The sequence below is a fragment of the Pterocles gutturalis genome, unplaced genomic scaffold, assembly GCF_000699245.1.
Source record: "Pterocles gutturalis isolate BGI_N339 unplaced genomic scaffold, ASM69924v1 scaffold10986, whole genome shotgun sequence".
Taxonomy (NCBI): domain Eukaryota; kingdom Metazoa; phylum Chordata; class Aves; order Pterocliformes; family Pteroclidae; genus Pterocles; species Pterocles gutturalis.
In genome coordinates, this window is record NW_010097877.1 from 9,588 (window position 1) to 32,268 (window position 22,681).

General features: G+C 40.7%; 1 protein-coding gene across 1 annotated transcript; it reads right to left on the reverse strand.

The window, feature by feature from the left end:
- Positions 1-2,801: 2,801 nt before the first annotated feature.
- On the reverse strand, positions 2,802-22,681 carry TNS3 (tensin 3). Its single transcript, XM_010086898.1, is given in 13 exon segments — positions 2,802-2,946; positions 3,627-3,653; positions 3,807-3,875; positions 4,872-5,040; positions 10,245-10,322; positions 11,334-11,411; positions 13,304-13,399; positions 15,179-15,310; positions 17,348-17,434; positions 18,066-18,262; positions 18,264-18,704; positions 20,741-20,912; positions 22,633-22,681. Coding segments are annotated over 13 exon segments (1,740 nt in total).

Here is a 22,681-nt window from a genome sequence, read left to right on the forward strand (position 1 = left end):
GAACACAAATTTTGTGAATATCTTTCTACATACACTACACAATGGTACATACGGAACTATTTTGCTTTGTGAATTTTTTTAATTCATTAAAAAGCAAAAGAACGTGGCAATACACCATCCAAAGGAATGCATGATAGAAAACCTCCCTTAGAAACAGGACAACTTCTTCCCACTTACCAAGTAGAGCTGAACTCCCAGGAAACACCACCAGGAGTGTCAGCATTCAGTGCCTGATGCTCTTGGAATTCCCAGGCCTTGAGAAAGCACAAGGAATAAAAAAATAAGGCCCTGAATGGAAATGATAACACATGCAGAAAAAAAAAGAAGACACTTTATTTCCAGCCCAAAGGCCAACCCTTGGTGTCTAACAAGACACACTAAAATTTAAGTATCATCTACAGAAGTGAAAAATGTAGTAAAAATTTCCTCCACATTTCAATACTCACAACACATCAGATTTAAATCTAATTGAGATGTCAGCTAAAGAAATTCCCTGGGCTCCAACTGGCTGACTAGATTAAGCAACTGGGTTCTTGGTGCATGAAAAGAATATTAAAAGGAAACTCGTTCTCACATGTTTCTAAAGGATCAAAGTTCCTAAAAACACGAACTGCATTCTTTTTGGATGGTATACAAACACTGTTTAAGTAGTAGGCATCCGTGTCAGAAGAACAGAATTATTTCGTACAAATCAGAGGCACTTGCCTTCGTTGCTTCAATGGTAGCTACTCTGCTCTGGATTGCTTCACCCTTCTACACACATCCAATGCCCACTGCTACTAATACGCCACTTCTTGGTCCGAACACATTAAACTTCAAATATTTCTTCTCTCCGCCTCTCCTCCCCTCTCCCTTCCTTTTCAAAGGTATAAAGTTATTTATACTAAATTCATAGTTACAGAAATAATTTGGTAACACTTCTGGCAATGGTCACTGAATAAGGTTTCCATGGTCCTAATACTTCAGGATAGGAAGAGAGCTGTCAATAAAAAACAGATCATAATTTTTACAGGACAAATATCGTTCTAATTGGTTCAACCTTCTTACTGTATAGCCCAACCACAGTTTCTCATTCCATTTAACCGTTATTTAGTAAGAGTGGATAAAAGGATTAAATCCTCCAAGTGGGTACAGTTACTAGTCAATCCTCTACCTCATGCATTGGCATGCTGAATTCAGCATGTCATTTTATTTCTCCTATTATTAATACAATGTTGACAGCCACACATCAAAGAAGTAGAGGCAATGAAGCTTTTTGGCACTGTCACACTGCAGCTGCTATGTTACCGTCAGTTTTGATATGGGGGTCTAGTACTGCTCTTTTTGGAGTGAATGGGAATTACACAGTAGACCTCAGCAGCTTACCTTCCCTGGGAACGTTCCCACTGTAACCTACTGTATCAATTGTCTGTAAAGCTTACCAGCACTTTGTTATGCATTAAAATAAAAAAAAAAAGATGTGTTTAGAGAGAAAGGTACCAGTGTGATCGTTGTAGAAATTATGACATAAATGCTCTCAAGAAATGGAACAGAATAACAAAATAAATTCCATTCCCTTTGGGATTTCCTGACTCAAGGCATTATTACAAAAAAACCCATTATAAATCAAAAATAGTTCCTCACAGATTAAAAAAAGCTCCCCCCCCAAATCCCTAAAACTCCAATAAAAAGGGGGCCAAAAGAATCCACAAATGTAATTCTGTATAATTAAGTATAGGGGAACAAATGTTACTACCAAAAGAGCACTGCAGAGACAGGAAATGGGATGTGTCTTGTCACTGTAAGGCAAAAGTCAAAATATGAGACTCTTTTCTATCGCAAGGCATGGGCTACACACACTTTTACTTCTGCAACATAGTGCTAAAGAGGCAGATTTCAACAACAGTCTAGTTTAAGAATAACCATATGACATATCAAGATCTGAGATCTACTATAAATAATCTGGCACAGCTAAAAATATATAAATTATAAAATTTTTCTCCTTTGCTTTTCCCTCATTTTTATCGTAATTATGAAAATACAGAATATTCCCTGCTTAGTTCTCTGCATAAAAAAATAATACAAAACCCCCAATTACACAATAGATTTCCACACAACCTTTTTTTTTTTGTTCTGCCATGTCTCCCCTATTTAAAATTTTTTAAACTAAACCAGCCCAGCCTTCTTAAGAGTAAATACAGAGCAATCTCCCTGAATATTTCACGTTGCCGCTCCTTTCTTATCAGAAATCAACTTGCACAACCCTTCTCTTCACATACATCTTCCCCTTTCTCCATTCAGTTCCCATCGCTGATCAGATCAAGATGAAGGGAAGAGCAAATAGTCTTCCTCAGACCATCGTTCTCTTAAGAGCACGTTTGGAAGGCCTATAGCTACCATTGATGCAACCATGGCAAGTGTTAACGTGGAGGTTATACAAAACATTGTCTGCACAAAAAAGTAGCACAGCCTAGTGAGTATTTCTGCTCCAATAAAAGGTGAGAAACAGCATGTGAAAATGTATTAGAAACCCTTCAAGAGAAACGTTTTTTTAATAATGCTTCATTCAGGTATGGGCTACATGGGTTTGGGTGGCATCCAGCTTCTTTTGTTTTGTCCTTTGACACAAAAACAAAGAACTAATGCTTTGGTAAGTCAGAGGCATCATCAAAGAAAAGGCTGAACTCTTGCAAACACAACAGATGGACTGTCCTCTGCTTTCTTTCTTGGGCATGACAAGGTTCGGATGCTGAATATGTTATCTCCCTCTCAGTGCTTTCAGTGGGATCAGTGAAGAGCTCTGACTCAAGGATGGAAAGGCATCAGATCTTCTTCTGGGATCCAATCATGACCTTTGATACAAAGTTCACAATGGCGCTGGCAGGTTGCTCTGGATCATGCTCTGCAAATAAGTGGCATACGTTGTCTGTGGCACTGCCCTGCTTCCTGGCAACGAAGCCAAATACTCTGCAAGGGCAATAATCACAGTGCATTAGAGAACAGACAGACAGGTATTGGCTTATTTCATAAAGCAAAAAAGATACTGCAGATCAAAAGATACTGCAGATCAAAAGCACAAAGCTGGCCATCTATTTCTGTTTCTTTCCAGAAACGAGTGCTTGAGCTCCGTTTAGGTTTTTTCTTTTCGTAAAAGGGGAACAATGACATTTGCCTTCAACAGAAAATACTTTGCAGTCCACTGGTAATTCTGTATTTATGCCACACATTAATATTACCAAGAGTGTTTTCATCTACATGCTGTGTGGGTTTTTTTTTTTTTTAAAGCTATCCATGTAAGTGAGACAAGTAGGCTTGTGTTAAGTGTTGCTGGACAAGTGGAAGACAAAACTGAGTAGGAAATGGCTCTGTTTTCATTTCTGAAACTTGAGTCAAATCACAGACCTGCAACCTAAATAAACCCCTCTAGCTCTGGCTTCAGACATCCCACTAGCACATCATTAGGCCCTGTCTTGCAGAGGTGCAGATGAAGAAACTGAAGTCTAATTACAGTGGGCAGAGAGACTTTGAACAGTTCCTTTCCCTTCTACGTCTCTGACAAAGATAATTCAGAGCACTCAGAAACTGATCACCGTGATGATATTCCCATAACGTTCAGTTAAGAGAGACACAGACAGATGTCCACTTACTTTGCAGAAAGGCCATCTTTCATCCATCTTGTTGTCCATGATGAAAGCAGTAAAAAAAAAAAAAAAAAAAAAAAGGAATGGAGAAATAAAAATGAAACCCCTGTTAGTTTTGTTTTTTTCTCTTTTTTTTCAGATCAACAATAGAAACAACAGATTAGAAATACTGCTTGTCTTCCTTACTTTCTGTCCTGTGGATCCAAAGCACAGAAAATAACAGTGTTGACTGGATAATGTCGCCGAAAAAAGAGTCTGGATAGGAAGAAATAAACCAAGTTTTAGGAATAGTGAAGATGCTTAAAATTTCCAACAATAAACAGATCTGAAAGAGAAATTATATTTCCTCTACATTTAATAATTACGATATATTCTTTTTGCTAGTGACTCTGAAAGCCACCTGAACTGCTCCAACTAAATAAAACTATATTTAGAACAGTAATGTCAAGTTTTTGAACCACAAGAAAACTGACCCTCAAGCTAAGAAAAAGAACCAAAAGTATGAAATTCATTTTTTTCTAAAAATTGGCCATTTAGATACTATGCCAGTAGGCAATGCAACTTCTTGGAAGTTGTGAATAATTTGATTATATTAAGTTTCAAAATATAAGCACTCCTAGGCATTATAATTTAATGTTTTGCCCTTGATTTGCTATAAATACGTTCAGACTCCGTGGAACTAAGAAGTCTGGCACTTTTTTTTTTTAAGCCTATAATGAATTCCTGTTGTCCTCCTTTGTTATTGTCAGTTTTCAAATCTAAAGACTTTGTGGTAGCCTAAATAGCATTCAGTACAAAGTAAATATAAATTAACTTTTAGCATAGTATTTTACAGGCTATCCAAAGCGCTGTTTCAAATACTGGAAATACACAGTACCTGCTTAGGTCAACCCTATTCAGTGACACCGGTGAAAGATACTGTGAAGATAAATTATTTCACTGAATAGGTCGAATAACAAATGGTGGCAAAGCCATTACTTTCCCTTTTTATAAGAAATAACAACACTGAAAAAAATGCCATTGCAAAGTGACCTTCCAGAGGTAAAAGCTGCCATGTAGAAGCAATGTCCATAGGTTAAAAAATTCATTCTCCAGTACTGCAGACAGCTGACACTGGTCACCACCGTTCTTTAAACAATCCGTATTATCCTCTGAGACAGAGGCTGCAGGACGTAACTACAAAAATCCAATCAACAGTAGCCAACACTTGTTGGGGACAAGGCCAGATATTCTCTTCCCTCTTTTGCTTACCTTCTTTGATTATCTGTCAACGTAATTCCCTGCGCAGACACCTTGAAATGGACAACGGTGGAGATGGGAGAAGGATCTTGCGTCAGCGTCAGACTCAAGGCTTTCTGTACTGCTTGGTAGCCTGTGAGGGACTCCATCTCCACCGAATTCAGGTACCAAACATTACATGCTGTAATGAAAGAGGGGAAAGACTTTGAGAGGTCATTACTCAGTGGCAAGCAAATGGGTATCTTCTGAACAAAACCAGGTAAAATGTAAATTTTCCACCTTTCTAAAGCAAACAGGGAAGACCGGCAGCAAACGACCAAACCTTCCATGTGTGCCTCACCTCGTCCCAGTGTTGCTTCATAGTTTTAGACTATAATTTTGGAGGTCATAGGCCTTTTGCTGTCCCTTTTTTTAAAATACCTTTATATTTAAGCCAATTAATGCATTTACGTATTACCCACAGATTCTGAAATGTAAATAAATACAAGACAGCAGCAGAGAGAGAGGCCACTCATAGTCACTACAGCAAAGGCATTCCTGAGGGGAAAGGGGATATTTTGCTTTTAGGTTCAACTAAAGCAGCCACTACATACACATCTTTGCAGCACGTTTTCACATGCTCTACACTTTCAAGTGGTATTTAAAGGATATTCGAAGGAAACCACTCACTTGTTTGGCAAGACAAGAACATTTTCACCCCATAAAGAATTGAGGGTTGCTGCAAAGCTCTCTTCTCATTCATTCTGTGTGTTTTGTATGTTTAGGGCACACAAAACATCTTCCAGATTGAGAAAAATTACTGACTTATGTGTTTTTAGGTCTATACTTTACCTCAGCATGCACTTGATTTTTAAAGCCCTCTTCCTCTCCTAGAGATATTACTAACTTCTGAAGTATCTCTATAAAATAGAAGCTCATCGGTTTCTAAGGCTATTGAACAGTTAATTTTTTTCATCTGGTCTCACATCAAATCTGCAGCAAGCACTAGGAAAAGAAGTACTAATATTACAAAACATTATATAACAGTACTATAGTACTCTGTAATAACATAGTACTACATGGTTACAATATTAACTAAATATTATTATTACTGTTACATAGTATTAATATAATTATTCACATGCTTAAATACTTTGGGACTGTGGTACAAAGTCAAATTTACATGAAGATTAAGAACATTTTTGAAACTGAAAAGCCCTCTTAGTCTTATTCTACAGCATAAGCAAGAATGCTTAAACACATCCATAGCTAAATACTGGTACTAAAAGACTTTGTGTTTTAGTAAAAACATCTGTGTAGGTATCTAGGACAGAATTTACAACTCTGTCAGCTGACAAATGCAAATTACCATGCTAATATTTCATTTGTTTAGCAGTTTAGCTGGGCTTGCCAACCCTACTATGAAAGCAAAGATGACATTAAATCTAACAGCTTCTCTTTCCATATGGCTATTCTGTAATCTGACTAAAGTTTTCTCCTCTGACTATCTACGTAAAATACACACCTAGACATTGGCACTTTCGAAACCATAAAGCAATCATACAGTTAAAGAATGCATAAGCTTAAGTTTGATTCCAGCATGATGATCAACCCAGTAACGTCAAGCTCTGGAGTTTGTCAATGAAAGATGGGATCCACAGATTTTATTAATTTCATTTGCAAGTGTAGAATTTCCCAAATGTATTTGTGCACGGGTGTGATAGTTTCAATAACCTTTGAATCAATTACTATACAATTAACGCAGAGAGAGGGATTTAAGATGATGAATGGCAAGTTCAATGAGGCCTTCCTTGCAGAACAGCTTTCTGTCATGTCTATCCAAAACCGTAAACAACATTCCAAAACATAAGCTGTCCTCTTCTCACATCGTTACTGTGTATGCACTCGTGATCAGGAAGTGTAGGGATAGGACAACGGGGAGTGGTTTATAAACTGAAAGAGGGGAGATTTAGAATCACAGAATGGTTTGGGTTGGAAAGGACCTTAAAGATCATCCAGTTCCACCCCCTGCCATGGGCAGGGGCACCTCCCACTAGCCCAGGTTGCCCAAAGCCTCATCCAGCCTGGCCTTGAACCCCTCCAGGGATGGGGCATCCACACCTTCTCTGGGCAACCTGGGCCACTGCCTCACCACCTGCACAGGAAAGATTTTCTTCCTAATGTCTAGTCTAAACTCCTGGACAAAGTCAAACAAAAAAAGGAAGCATACAGAGGGTGGAAGCAAGGACAGGTAGCCTGGGGACAATACAGAGACACTGTCCGAGAAGTCAGGGATCAGGTGAGGAAAGCTAAAGCCCCGATAGAATTAAATCTGGCCAAGGACGTTAAGGGTAACAGGAAGAACTTCTATAGGTATGTCAGCGACAAAAGGAGGACCAGGGAAAATGTGGGCACCCTCCGGAAGAAAGCAGGAGATGCGGTTACCCAGGATATGGAGAAGGCTGAGGTACTTAACGACTTCTTTACCTCAGTCTTCACTGGCAAGAGCTCAAGCCACACTGCCCAACTCACAGAAGGCAAAGGCAGCGACTGGGAGTGGCCCAGGTTGCCCAGAGAAGCTGTGGATGCCCCATCCCTGGAGGGCTCCAAGGCCAGGCTGGATGAGGCTTTGAGCAACCTGGGCTGGTGGGAGGTGTCCCTGCCCATGGCAGGCGGGGGAACTCAATGATCTTTAAGGTCCTTTCCAACCCAAACCATTCTGTGATTCTGTTTGGTATAGACCTAAAGCTCTTCATTATCCTGTCAGTCTTTCCCACTATGGGAAGGTTGCCTCGTTTCACAATCACACTCCTCACCACTTCTGAGACCCAGATGAAGGGTTGCCCTTCCTCTTCTGCCACACATGGCATTGGTGTCAACAGACTGTGTTCAGGTTTTGTTTCCAAATGAAATAGCCAAGCATTTTGTCCAGATTGCCCTCAATGTGATAGTTCAAAAGCAGTCAACAAATACAGTAGATTATTTCTGCAGCACAAAAAAAATAATAAATGGAACCTTTTTCAAAACTGTGGGGAAATGCAAATATATCAGCTTAAAAAGGAGATTACAGGAAAGGAAAGGTAACGAGAAAGGCTGAAAGATTTTTTTATTTAAGAACACCATGCATGGTCTGATGGGGTATTGAATGACAGCAATCCCACAGAAACCATCCTCAAGGCTCGAACTTGTGACTTTTGTGCAGTGCAGCTGCCCTGCAGTGTTGCTGCTCTTGCCTTCCACAGGTGGCATTTTGTAGTGACATCCGTGGTACCACCAACAGCCACATGGTACGGCCATTTCAAGTAATCCCTGCTGCTTTTAGACAGGGAATGTGCTTTGTTCAGAATGCTTAGTCCCTGACTGTATTAGTGGAAACAGATATGAAGAACTGGGATCTATTTACGTCAGAAATTTTTGCTGCCAAATAGGAAGGTCAATAAAGCAACATCTGTTCTAGGGAAAAGTCACTTATCTGTAGAGTTTCTAGTCACTCTCTAGGAAGCAAAGGATTTCTGGTCAGCTTCTACATTTAGATAATGACTGGAAATGCTCACTAAATTTTTTCAGACAGCTAGAAAAAAATGATCATTCTTGGAAAATGCATCTTCATTTTTTTTTTTGCTTGTGAAGTGGGAGAAGGGTGGGGTAAAGCAGGGCAGGGAAAAAATACATCTACTTTGACTAAACTGCAGGTGCCCACACAAGCTCAGATAGTTAGAAAAGAAACATGTTTTGGGTCTGCACTTCAGCGTTCAGTGAAGTGCATTTCAAACTCCACAACTTGAATGTCTCTGTGACTGGAGAGGGACCTCTGAAACACAGAAAATCAGTGGGAAATGATGTATTAAGGCAAAAAAAACCCCCCTCTGAGAATCTATCCTAGTTAATTTACCTATTCAGGTTCCAACCCCTTGTTTAAAAACACAAACATCAACAACAAAACAAGGAAAAACCAAATGTACTAAGTTCCCCATATGACCCATGATGTGACAGCCCCCATAAGGAGTTACCTGACTACTGCACCAATTGAAATAACAATTATTTATTTTTCTTTGAAAAGCATCACCTGAGCAAGGAGAAACTAACATTTCTCAAAAGACAACACATACCCTTGCTGGGTTTTCAAGCAGGAAAGTTTCCCCTGTTGCCCACAACAACCACCACCAGCACTGCCAGAGAGAAAGACCAACGCGTGCTCGCTCCTGGCTCAGCCTTGCAAAGGCTTGCCCTTGCCTCAGCCACACATTCAAAAGCGCTTGAAGAGGTACTTCAAATTTTTTAAGTCAAAGCAGATTGCAAGGAGCAACACTCTCCCTCCAGAGCTACTCAGCTTGACAACTACCCCCTTGAGAAGTGCCCTAAAATGGGTGAAGGCAACGAGGCAGCATGCTTCTAAAGGCTTGCTTGGCCACAACACTTTTGCTTGTGCCTCCCAGCGGTAAGCTAATCTCAAAGGACAGTGGTAAATGTAGTATATTCTCCTGCTCTAATGGGACTAATCAGGTAGACAGAGAGATCCTGGAGAGAATTCATAGCAGCCTGAAAACCAGGGAACATAGGAGGGTGCGGGCAGGATCCCTGAGCATCACTACTGTATAAGGGAATAGCACAGTGGCTGCATCGCCACTAAGGACAGGGTTAAGATGTCCTAAGTGTTACCCCTTAAGACTATGAGAAGCAGCGCGTGTCTCTACACAGCTGCTGCAAATGCCTCTATTTGAAAGTGATACAGACAGGACCAATGCATAGCATCACATAATTTGGAGGTAATCTTGACAGGGTTCTTGTGTCCCATCAATAAGCTCACGGTAATACAATTTGACCTACCATAATGGGTGCTGCAGTGTGCATGAGAACCCATAAAACAGCATGAAGTGGAAAAAATACTGGACATTTCCTAACAACATGCAGCATCAAGTGAAGCGCAGGGCAATTTTTTTAAATTTTTTTTTTTCAGATTAATGGGACAGTAAGAATTTTCCAGTGGTATTGTTGACCCCTATGCTGAGAATTCAACCCTACTGAACACTTTCTTTAGTTGCCTTTTGCAGACCTCTGACATAGTTCATGAACCTCTGCAACCACAGGTTCAAAGTATCTTCTCTAAGTTCATCAGTTATGAAAGCAATGTCACTGCTTAAAAACTGCTGTGCTCGAACCAACCGATGTGTACCTCATATTCTCATGGGAGACATGACTGGAAAGCAAACACAGGGTTGTCGAACTTAGGAGCCAGTTGCAGAAAACGGAAGGAACTTGGTACATATCCTCACAGTGCCCTTTATAGTTCTACACAGCACTCTAAATTTAACTGCTCCCTTTAAACATCCTTCAGCTTCAGTTTCTCCCCGCCTGTAAGATGCAAAATTTGGTCACAGTCAAATGCAAGGAAAAAATTTAACAGACCTGCACCCTGTTTGAGAAGCTCCGCTGCTGAGTTTGCAGCAGTTTGTGGAGAAGTTTCTGCTATCTCCTCCAAGGGATCTGCAAACAGAAAACACTGTCCACGTCTTGTTTGGACTTAAATCAACAAATCAATGCACACGATCAAGTATGAGTTTAACTTTTGTAACAGCAAATTTGATTCAGAAGATGACAATGTAACCCTTCCTTCTTCATACTTGGCTAGAAAACAAACATCTGAACTATTAAAATAGCAGTGGAATGTTTGCCTCCCACTCTCTGTTAAAAACAGTCAGCAAACTGCCCATCAGTGTGTTACTGCAGTGATATAAACGCGTGTAAAAAGATCCCACTGCTATATTTAATATGATGCACGCTGTCTTTGAATACATTCAAATGAGGAAGAGAGCAGTAATACGATGTATGACACCATGTTTAGAGTTATCCATATACTTTAAATACTCCACGCACTGTGTCCAGAATCATTAACCACAGAAGATACTCTTAAAATGTGTAATCATATCAGATTCAAAACTAAATCTAGAATACAATCTCACTGTGGTTATGTTTTTCAGGACAAGGCAAATGTTTCAGTCCCGCACCTCTGCCAGAACAGAAGGAGCTTTCCATTTTACGTGAGGAGGATAAGGAGAACAAGCCCACCTACCACACTGGTTTGCCATATAAAGAGAGCTGAGGTCACATCTACCATTGCACGGTTTTGTGTTAAAATAGTTTCATGAATGTATCTGCATAATTCAAATCCTATGTTTGACCACTGACACGGCCTTCAACAAAACTGTAAAGAGTTCAGTACAAAACCATAATTTAATGTCTGAGAAGTCCATTTGTCTTTCTACATGCTAGATCACAGCGTGGATTTCCATGACGCATAGAAGTTTCCAGCTGGAATATCACAGTATTAGTCTGCTCACAACTACAGCTTGGGTAAGAGCTGTCAGCAGGACTGAAAAACCACTTTTAAAACACAGCTTCCTTTCCTGCACATCTCAACTTTTGGCATGTTCATCTGCCTTCAGACACTGGCACTTTGAAGCAGAGCTTGGCTGGGTTATACGTTAACAAGCATACCTCTGTCTGGGATGAGGAGCTTGCAGGGCAATGCCAGTGGAGTGATGGAATGCTGATACACCAGAGCCGTCAAACTCCCTGCGGTCAGAAGGGTACATGCACAGTTAACTTGGTGGACAACAAGAATGCTTAAGAGTTATGTTGGCTCTCAAGTACTTTATAGACCAACAGGCCCCCCCACCGCACCCTTTAAAAACATCCTCTTGGCACCTAAGCCAAGACCTTCTTCAGTCAACTTTAGTGCATTCATGTTTCCCAGCACTGTCCCAGTTGGATGTACTTGAACTCATTAATCCCAATCATCTGCTCCCCTTCCTTGCTTCAACACAGTGCTGAAATCCTAACCTAAATGGCTTTGCTTTAAATGGAGAAAGCACAAAAATGACAAAAAACAATAACATATGCAAGCTGGTAAATTCCTTTCAAGGCTCTTAACTCCTGCTCCTTCATATGATGATAGGAGCACAAGGGGTCAGTGCTATGTGATGACGCAGAGAAAGAGCAAGGAGCTCTGCCTCTTAGCCACCTAGTCCCCACTGTCAAGTGCTTTGTTTACCTGCATCTCTATTTTGTACTTATTAAAGTATAAAAGATGGTCTAGATAAAACCTCCTTCGTTCAATGTGTCAGCAATCTATGTAGCATTCTCTATTAAATAATTCTTTTCTATTCAAAGTCACCTGTGTCATTTGGACTTAATTAAAATAATTAAATATTAGTCATCCTTGACATTAGCATGTGAGACTGCACTCTAAGGAGTGAGACGAAGGCATAACATTCATCAGTCTGTTTGCACAAAAACCATCCTTTGCTCCCATTTATTAACAAACATTGAACATCATAACCATATGTTTGAGAAAAAGATCCCAGTTCAACCAAAACCAACCTCATTTTCACGGCCGATCAAAAATTTCTTTAAAATGGAAAGATGACCCAACTCTGCAAGGGTCTTACAGAAATGCAAAGACCAATTTATACTATTTTATCCATACAAGTGTGTGATAGTGCCTGCCTACCTACTCTGTGAGTAGTTTTGAGGTTGCATACACTGAAAGATCAGGAGATGCTCAAACTAAGTGATTAGTAGGGTTACACAGGTGCCGGAAACAGGTACTTCGAGATCAAGGTAGGACTGGGCTAAAAATTCTGATTTGAAATAAGCCTCATGCCAAACACTGACAAAATTCAACCCACCTTTACTGCAAACAGGATTTGTCATTTTACACTTGTTCATTTTACAGTAGATGACCCTTTCACAGGTATATTGGGTGTATGTGACAAGGCTGGCAGCAGGGGGTGGGACACAGCAGAGGGAACACCATGTTCAGAGGAGGAGGAGGAGGAGAAGGTGCTTCAGTCACCCAAGCTGCCATCCCCCATCCTACAGCCTGTGGAGAACCTCACAATGGAGCAGATGGATGTTTCCTGAAGGAGGGCAGCCCATGGGGAAAGCCCACACCTCAGCAGGGAAAAAAGTGAGAGAGGGATGGAGCAGCAGACAGAAACTGTTCTGTGATGACAATATGCCTCCCACCCCCTCCTGCACTGCCTGCGGTGGGGTTGAGGAGTCTGGGGGGGGAAGGAGTGAAGCTGAGCTTGGCAAAAGGGGAGGGAAAACTGTTATTTGAATGTTTGTCTTTGTTTGTTACTACCTGAATATTGGTGTTCATTGTCAAAAAAATTAATTTTCCCCAAGCTCAGTCTCCTTTGCCCACAGTAGTAACTGGTTAGCAACCTCTCTGTCTTTATCTTGACCCATGAGCCTTCTCATCTTATTTTCCCCTCCTGCCCCACGGAGCGAGCAGATAGGTAGGCTATAAGGCTCCTATAACCTTAGAAGGGGTTCCTACAGAAATCATCAGGACTTGAGCAAAGTATTCTCTCATTTGTACTCCATCTAAGTCTATAAAACAGCTCTGCAAAATGCAAACTGATTCCAATGTCTGTGTTCCAGTGATGCACAGTACTTACCAAAATACGGTTCATTTGGGCATCCTTTCAAGCGCACCCCCTTGTGAGTGCATTCAATCAGAAAATGTCTTACGAGTTCATTTGACAGATCTCCAGCTGTGTTGAAAAAAGAAAAAGAAAGTTCATGAAGAGAAGCAATGAACAGACAACAGTCTCACAGAGGAGCAGGGCTTTGTGAAGTAGTTTTCCACATTACCACCAAATGCACACAGCATGTAAAGAATACATGAAATCTGCTCTGCTGCAAGTTTACAAGCTGTAGTAAAAAGGCCTTTCTGCAAAGAAACCCCAAACAAATAACTTACTTTAGACAACCAGTGGAAAAGGTTTTATAATCATAAGTGACCGACATCCAAATATATACTGGCATACAAAATGTCCAGGCATGGTCACAACTACGGACAGGAACAGAAATTTGGAAAAACGAATGATTACAAATTCTGACGCACTTGCCCATTTGAAGAACTTGTATCCAATGTGACAGGGCAGTAAAAGGATGATAAAATACTAAGATGTCTAGCGATAGATCTGCTCGCAGAACTTTTCCAGATTAAAACTATAGAAGGGAATGATGCCCAGTCTCTCAGTGCATTTTAAAATATTTGCAGTTTTATGTTAAGCCTTTGCTTCTGAAAACAAACAATTCCATTGAACACTCAGGTTTCACTAGATTTTTAAAGATAGTTTTTATCTCTCAGGAATCTATGAAAAATCAAAATTGTTAAGTTGGATGTAATGAGGAGATTCAAAGTCCAAGAGGCATCTAAAAATTCCCTTGAGATTTAAAATTCTTTTAAACATCTAGATACATATGCACACATATACTTAAGACCACCTTCATTATTTCTTGAAAGACTGGTTCGCAGTATTTCACACCGGACTACAAACTGAATCTCTCTCCAAGTAATTAAAGGGTTATTTCATAGCAATGGGACAAAGCTATCCAACCATTCAAACCTTAACAAATTTTTATTAGAAATAGTCTCAAAATACCAGATGAAGTGTACAAAATTGGAACATGTTATTGGAATAGAGGTTGGACTGCTAACCTTGCCCCAGAGTAAGCAGGAAATCTTAAAAATATGAAAAAAACTACAATCAAAACCAAACCAGCAGCCAACCAACCAACTACCAAAACCAGACAAAAACCACAGTTCTATAACCATGACACTCAGAATCACTGCTTTCTGGTGATCTCAGTTGCTTACCTCACCAGGTGGCACGTACTAATGAAACATAATAAGCTTTGTAAAAGGAAAACAGCAGCAAGGAAAACCAACCCACTACCCTTGCAGTAGCACAAATGGAGCCAAGAACACTGCAGATACTGGCTGCTGAGTTTCCATGCATTGATTAATGCTTTCCGTACGTTCTTCTCATTTTACCTTTATATCAGGCACAAGCTATACATGGAGGCACTGGAGCTGAGCAGAGATGTATTTCACCCTGTCTTTTAAACAGCTATCATCTTTCCTTAGGAACCTCCTCTGATTTATATCTAATGTAGAACTGTCTCAAAACAAAACCTCTGGGGGTCAAAAATATTCAACCTTCCTGCCAAGTGAAAGCTTTCCATGGTGGTATGTGGATCAAATGCAGACTTGTGACTGCTAGGGGAGACCCATTACTGAGATGACGCTGGTTTTCTGTTAGGCTGATAAGGTACAATATGTGCGTAGTCACAATGAACACCCACTTCCAAGCTACAGTGGAACTGTAGAGTACAACAGACTTCTTAGCTGGTCTCACTGAACAAGATACCGAATGGAGCCCGTAATTCAAGCTGCACTTAGCAGAAGAGGCGAGATTCCTCCAGATTATTACCCAGCAATAAGAATTTTCTTGTTTAAATAATAGGCAGAAGGCATACACTACCTTTCTTGTTTAACTGCAACACAGAAGGAGGTGGTGTAGCAACTTTCATTGCTAGCCCATAGGCTCCCCGGAAAGAATGACTGTCTCGAACAATGAATGACCCAGGTTCCTTGTCCTTGAGAACAGCAATGGCTGCAAGGGATTCCAGGAAAAAAGAAAGAAAAACAGTTCCAGAACAATGCACACACACACACATCCAAAAAATAAAGTGCAAATCTATAACGAATAGGAGACTAAAGGAAGATAGATCCTTTTCTCCATCTCCATTGCTGTAGAACAGAATGTAATCAAGCATATTTGGGGGATCCAAGCAGAAATATCTTGTGCAAATCTCACACACTTATTTCACAAGAAACCTGAAGTACAGATCCCTACAGGTTTTTAAACTGAGAAGGACGTGCAGGTCCCACCGGGATTCCTACAACCAGTCCAAGAGCAAGTTGCTTCCTGCCTACATTTTGTCAACTTGTTAGAAGATGACAGAAAGAGCACAGCTCTCTGCGATGACAGCACTGTTCTTCTTTCCTACGCAGCTTCCAACAGGCGGAGCAGATTCATTTTCATCCACCACCAAGTTTCTGGCCCTGCAAAGCAGCCTTGCTCCCTTACTAGTTTTGGGAAGGGATGTAAGGAGTATTTCCTCTTTAACCGTCCAAACATTGAAATATTTCACTAGTGAAGAAAACAACTATTTACACAATAGTGTTGAGAGGAAGAGGATAAATATACAAAACCCTGCAATACAGCAGTACTTGCGTACCACTTCTAAACCCGCAGGGGGGCAGTAAGAATTTCTCAAAGGAGCAGGCCATTAAGCAGAGGAAAAAAGAACAAGTGCTTCCCCCTCCTCAGCAACCCGTATCTTAAAAAACTTTTTAAAAGGAATTTTACTTGGTAGGGTAAAAAGAGTTCTACTAAAACGTTGGAAAGATTTTTCTTTCATTTGTTCAAGCAGCTAGGTTTAAACTTCCTTTATGATCCGCTCCCCTCTCTGGACTTGCATGAAGTCAGGAATTTTTTTTTTTTGCACATTTACAGACTCAATTCTCATTGCGGGTGGGGAGTAGACAAGGGGAAGAGGACTGGAGCAAACGGACCAGTAAAACATCATCCAAAGATGAATTAACGATCTGTTTCCTATGATCTTTATTCCCCTGGGCCTGTATTTCCCACTACGCTACAAGAGGCATCCTCACTATTTGAGAAGCTATGAACTAGACAGACACAGCAATTCATCGTCTGCCAATAGCTGAAGGCTATTTTGGCTTAGCGTGAACTTCTTTCCCAATGCAGAACTAATTTGTCATTTTTCTTTTTTGCCAACCAGATTTTAAGAATCCCAGTTTAAAATCCTGCCGTAACTCATTAAATAAAATTCAGTAGAGATGAATATTACAATATGGACACAAGGACCATCAGACCAACTGCATTTGCAAAGCACCCAGCATGCTTTATTTACACATTGTTGCAGGGACAAGGTATAGGTTCATACATATACATGTTCACATACATAGTAAAAGCTTTCTCCATCTCATCAGATAACACACCTACATATAGATGTACTGTGTTTGTATTGCACATCATAAAGATGTTGTTCCATGTGAGTGTTACTTTGTGACTTTTAAGAAATAACGTGTGTCACTTGCAGTTGACAATGAAATTCAGGCTACAGAATGACTGGTGGACGAGGATGATTTTATGATGACCTCTAGATAAAGAATTATTCTCTAATACTTAGCACCTCTCAGTCTATTACTTGTATGGCTAAGACTGTGCCAGAGCAGCACACCTGTACTCAGAAGGCTTCTGAGAGCAGACAGTTGTTTGCCATTGCATCACGCACATCTGCCATTTCAGAATCGGCAGCTAAAGTATATTTGCAGCAGCTACCACTGGCAGATTGAAATTACTTTGTGGTTAGCTCAGTTAGGCTAGTAATTTGTCTGAGACACTGAATAGTTTCTGAGGACTACTCAACTGCCCTCCGCTCTGAAATTCAGCCTTCGACAAAACAAATTAAGTGAGGCTGTCTGTGGCACTTCTAGGTTTTCAATTTCTTTTTGTATTTTTTTTTTAGAAATCTGATATGTAACAAAAAAAATTTAAGGAGAATTCACTAACTAGCTTTTCTGTGAATGGATACGCCAGAATATATACCAGTTGATATACCTTGTTCTCTTGAAATATCTGGCTTATACCAGAACTTCGATGTGTCCTGGACAAATTTTACGGTCACCTGTTTATCAGTTGTGTTTTCTGTGAAATAAAAGGGAAAAAAAGGTAAAGAAATTTTTAAAATACAAAAGCATTTTTTACTTTTCTTTCCAACCTTCAATCACCTTAATTATTGCAAAACCTCATGACTAGAAGGACAATCTAGAGAAACTCTGAACTGTTTTAGAACCAGCAAATATAATGCCGTACAGTAAGATTCTCAAAGTATTCAAGTTTCATTTTGCAAAACCCGTAAAATACGAAAACCTCTTCCATTTATAAATGTACATACAAAGCTTCTCAATGGGGACCAGTGAATGCACATCTACATTTTTAACTATTCTTGACACAAGTTTAGAAAGGTGCAGAGAGAAGCCAGCCCTTATCAAACCAAGTTGAGCTCCGTACTGCTCGCTTGTGCTTTGGCAGTTCAAAAGCTAGGCTGCCCTTGCCTGACATGTAGAAAGAATTCTGCAGCCTTGTTCTCTGAATAATACAACCCATCTGAGTGAACTTGTGCCACTTACTGCAAACATTCAAGTCCTCTGTGCCATTTTCATTACACTGGTTGTTTTTTTTTTTTTTTAACCCCCACTTTTAAAATCCCCTAAATATTTTTTATAAACTTATATAAAGTCAAATGTATTTTGCACTTCTCTGACGCAGAACCTACCTGGCACTGGGGAAGTGCTTAACATTTTTGAGAAATCTGGGAGGACATTTGGGAAGGGGATACTGATTGTGCTTCCACTGTGAGGGCTAGAGAAGCCACTTGAAGAAGGTGACACAGAGGCAAAGGAATGGTCTCCTTCAGAAGACCTCTTTTTCTCTGGGAGAGGTGGCTGAGCATGGAGGTTCCCTCCATAAAAAAAAAACCGCACTGTTCTGGTTACTGTGTCCAGAGGCCACTGTAAGAAAGTTTTGTGTCAAAAAGCCATTGTCCTCGGCACTTGCCACAGATGAGCTCATGGTTTTAGGAGAGATCCTAGTATTGGCTATGAAAGTAGCTTGTTTCTCCTCTTGTGGGGGGGTACTGCCCACGTTGCCCCCGCCGTAGCTCAGGTAAGCTCGGGTACTGCTGCTGACAGCAGGTTCTTGCTCTGCTGGTGAATTCTCCAGGCTGCTCAGAGTGACAACTTGCAGTCCTGGAGTTTGGAAATGAGACAAGAGAGAGACATCTTGCATGGCATTTGAAAATTCAGAAGGCACAAGGTAACCTCCCGGTGGCCTGTGGTTTCCCATTGAAAGCTGGAGCGATGGGGAAGCTTTAGCGCTGCTGCTTTCAAGCCAAGGATGTTCTGTTCCAGAAGAGCTGTCAAAAAAAACCACCAAAAATTGAACACAAAAAGAAAACAATATACAAATAATTCCCTTAAAATGTCACTCTACAACCCATACTGTAGCGATCCAGGCTGGATATTAGAAAAAATGTCTTCACTGCAAGAGTGCTCCGGCATTGGAACAGGCTGCCCAGGGCAGTGGTGGAGTCACCATCCCTGGAGGGGTTCAAGAAACGTGTAGATGTGGTGCTTGGGGACATGATTTAATGAGTTAGGTGGTGCTGGGTTGACGGTTGGACTTGATGATCCTTGAGGTCTTTTCCAACCTTCATGATTCTATGATTCTGTGATCACTGAAAGCACTGAATCACCTCATTCACTATGATAAGAATACAGTCCACAAGACCCAACTCTTAGACCAGGTCCCTTTTAATGCACTTTAAATTAAAAAAAGGAAGGGAGGCAGGTCCAGTGGTTAATTTATTTTGTTATATAATAATTTTGATTGATAGAATTAAATATTTCAACAGTAAACATTAGATTTTTCTACTGGGTAGCAATTCTACCTGCTCAAGTGAAGAATAACAAATCTCATTCTAAACAAGACAAACCAAGCTTCTGACTAAACCATCTGATAGTTTAATTGTCTCTTTGCTTCTAAAAATGAAACGCCTTGGACCATAGCTGGAAAACATTACCAGCAATATCAAATGCAGAGAGAACAAACTCGTAGTGAGATGCAAAAGGAAAAGAGCTGACATAAGATACATATTTAAAAAAAGTATTTTTAATTAAAAGGGAACTGTGGAAATGGATACATTTGAACAGATCAAAGTAGAAGGGTCATAAAGAAATGGAAAGAAAGCAAATGGAAGATGACATCATTGCAAGGAAAAAAACTCCACAGCTGTAGCTATCTGCTAGATGGAATGAAAAAATACAGCAAAATATTTAATAAGAAGGGAACAAAATTTTCTAGATAAAGTTTGAAGTAGGAATGTAAAGTCGATAATGACCGCGCTGCCTGGTAAGCTTTTAATTCATATCCACTTATAAATGAAATGTTACATTCCTTCCTCCTCAGAAAATACTGACATACTTTGTTTAGTCTTATGATTCACATTCAGAAAATTGTTTCACAGTCCAAGTACTGATTGAAATTGAAATCAATTAGATGGGAAGAGAAACAAAAGATAAATAGGTATCAACATACTAGAAGTGCTCACTGAGAGTCTGACACCCCAACCAACAGAATTCCCAATACTTACTGTGAAAAGGAAGCCAATTATCCAAGGACAAGAATAGGATAATTAGCCACATAGGAATGTTGTTGCAGAGGGACAGAGAAGGAAATCTAATCACCTGTAATAAAAACCCTCATCTATTAAGCAAATATAGGGCACAGATAATGACTGACCATTCATTGTCATGGTCTTCTGAACCTTCTACCAGTAACCTGGGACACCATGTTTCCCACTATTTTACATCTTATGCTGTTAAGTTCCTTGGAACAAGGACAATTTAATTTGTACTCTTCAAGCTCTGGTCCAGAGCTCTACATGGCTCCCACAATACAAATATGAAATCTTTCAGCCTCCTGAGCAGCTGAAAGAGAGTCAACCATTCACTACCAAATCCAAATCCTCTGATATTGTACTGACTAGAAACGCGTGTACAGCAGTGAGAACATTGCTCTTTCTCTCTCAAATACAACTTATTCCAATGTGAAATTTCACAAAATGATTTTCAGTCAAGCATTAGAGAGGCTGGTTAAGCACAGAGAAAAATATGTATGAGCTTGTACTAGCACATAATAAAGTAATTGAGCTATAAATTCCTGTTTATTTTTGTATTCCTATTTTATCTTCAAAGCTAATTGTGTCCCTGACATAAATAACGTCTGCATACGTGGTAAATTCCAGCTAGCGGACAACATCATCATTAAATGTTACAACCAAACTCGAAGCCCTTGGACAAATGCTCTGCAATGAAGATGCAAGCATAACATCTGGGCTAGAAACTATAGTTTATGGAAATTGAACAATAACGTAGGAGAATCTTTTCCTACCTTTCTCCCCCTCGGATAGGGCTGTTATTTGAAACAGTACACGAAGATGCAAAACAGCGCTGAAAGGAGGTATCCGCCTGCATGTTGGCCCTCAGCAAAGCACGGTTAGTGCCCACAGTGCTGTCAGACATCACCATAGAGTGGTTAATGGCTTTCATGTAACTTCGAGATTCTGCAGCAAAGGAAACAAACGAAGAGGCAAAGTCAAAAAAACCAAACATTTTTATGGACCTTGTACTGAAAGAAGTGTTTCTAGAACAATATGTTTTTCTCTTAACAGGCCTATGAAGAACAGGTTTTGTTTGCTTGAACAGTGACATTCTATTTCACAACAAAACATCCAGTGGGACAAACAGCAGAGGGAATAAAGGTCACTGAATTGGGCCACTCAAACTGTTTGATCAGCTCTCCAGGGCACACACATTATCTGTCATTAAAGATGAGAACAGACCCGTGTCACGGCCTGGACCCCTACCCATCCCCTTCCAGATGATGTTGTTTATCCATGTTTCTGTCTCAAACAATGGGCAGAGCATTTTCTAAAGAAGAGACTCCACCAGGAGTGCTTGGGCAGAGCCACCGTGTCTCGGAACAGCCCAGGCAGAGCATGTTGGAAGCAAAGTTCTTTTGTGAATGAACATTAGCGAGTTGTTCATGTTCTGAGTGACAGACACACTGTTGAGGTGGGCATGGGTGCCAGGGGCTGGAGTCGTCTCCCTGGTGGAGAACCAGCTGCCCCCCCCTCCACCTCCCCAAGGCAACTTGGATGCGAGGCTGTTGCACCCCCAAAGGTCAACCCAGAAGGTGACCTGGATGCTGGGCACCCCCACCCTCAACCAACTGTATAAAAGGTGAAGCCCGAACTTTACTCCCTGTTGCCCTGTCACCACCCCATGCAAGGAGTTTCTGCTTGAAATTAAGACTTCTGCCTGAAGAGAAGACACGTGCTGGAACAAGGGGTTGGTGATATTTTCTGTGTTTGTGTGTCTGTCTCTCTGACTTTCTGCCCCTCTTTCTTACTTTTCAACTCTTTCCTACTCTGCCTTCTGTCTGATGTTTGTCTCAAATAACGACGGAGCGTTATTTGGTGCTTGCTTAATAGATGAGTGATGTTTGGTGATAACTGATGAGTGTGACTTGGTGCTTGCCTCGGAGGAGTTGATTTGTAATATTTTTGCAGTTGCTGAAGTCAATAAAATCGTGTTGTATCATTCCTCGAGTCATTGTCTGACTCCACCTAGCCAGTGCTCCTTTTCGGGTGTCCTGGGTCCAGCTGGGATCGGGTTAAATCTTCCCAGCAGCTGGCCAAAGGGATATTTGATACCATGCTGACATCATGCCCGAGATATAAGGGGGAGTTAGCCGGGAGAGGGGCTCTCTTTTTGTGAAGCTCTTGGTGGTGAGGTTTCCATTGGATCCGTGTTTTCATTGTATTCTATATCTTATTATTATATTCTCCTTTTTTTTCCTCCTCATGTTGTGTTATTAAAAATCTGTCGTTATCTCAACTCACGAGGTTCCACTTTTCTTATCCTTCCCCATCTTACCAGGAGAGGGAAGGCAGGCAGGGGTGGGGATGGACGGACTCAACCCAGTGGTGGTGGCCCTGACCCAAGACATTGGGGAATCACAAAAAACCTCTCTCAACCGTCCACTGGAGTGGGGCGAGACAACCCATCTGTTCCAAGTTGGTTTACATTCCACAGTGTTAATCAGATACATCTAGCCAAGTGTTCTCTGTGACTATACACACCATCAGTGTGCACTTAAACACCAAACTGATGGAAAACTGGAGTATTCATTCTTCGCTTCAGTCTTTATCAGTAAGACAGGCCTTTGGGAACCTCAAGCCCCTGAGAACACAGGAAAAATCTAGATCAAGGAAGACTTACCCTCAGTTGAGGAGGACCCAGCAAAGGAGCACACAAACAAAGTGGACAT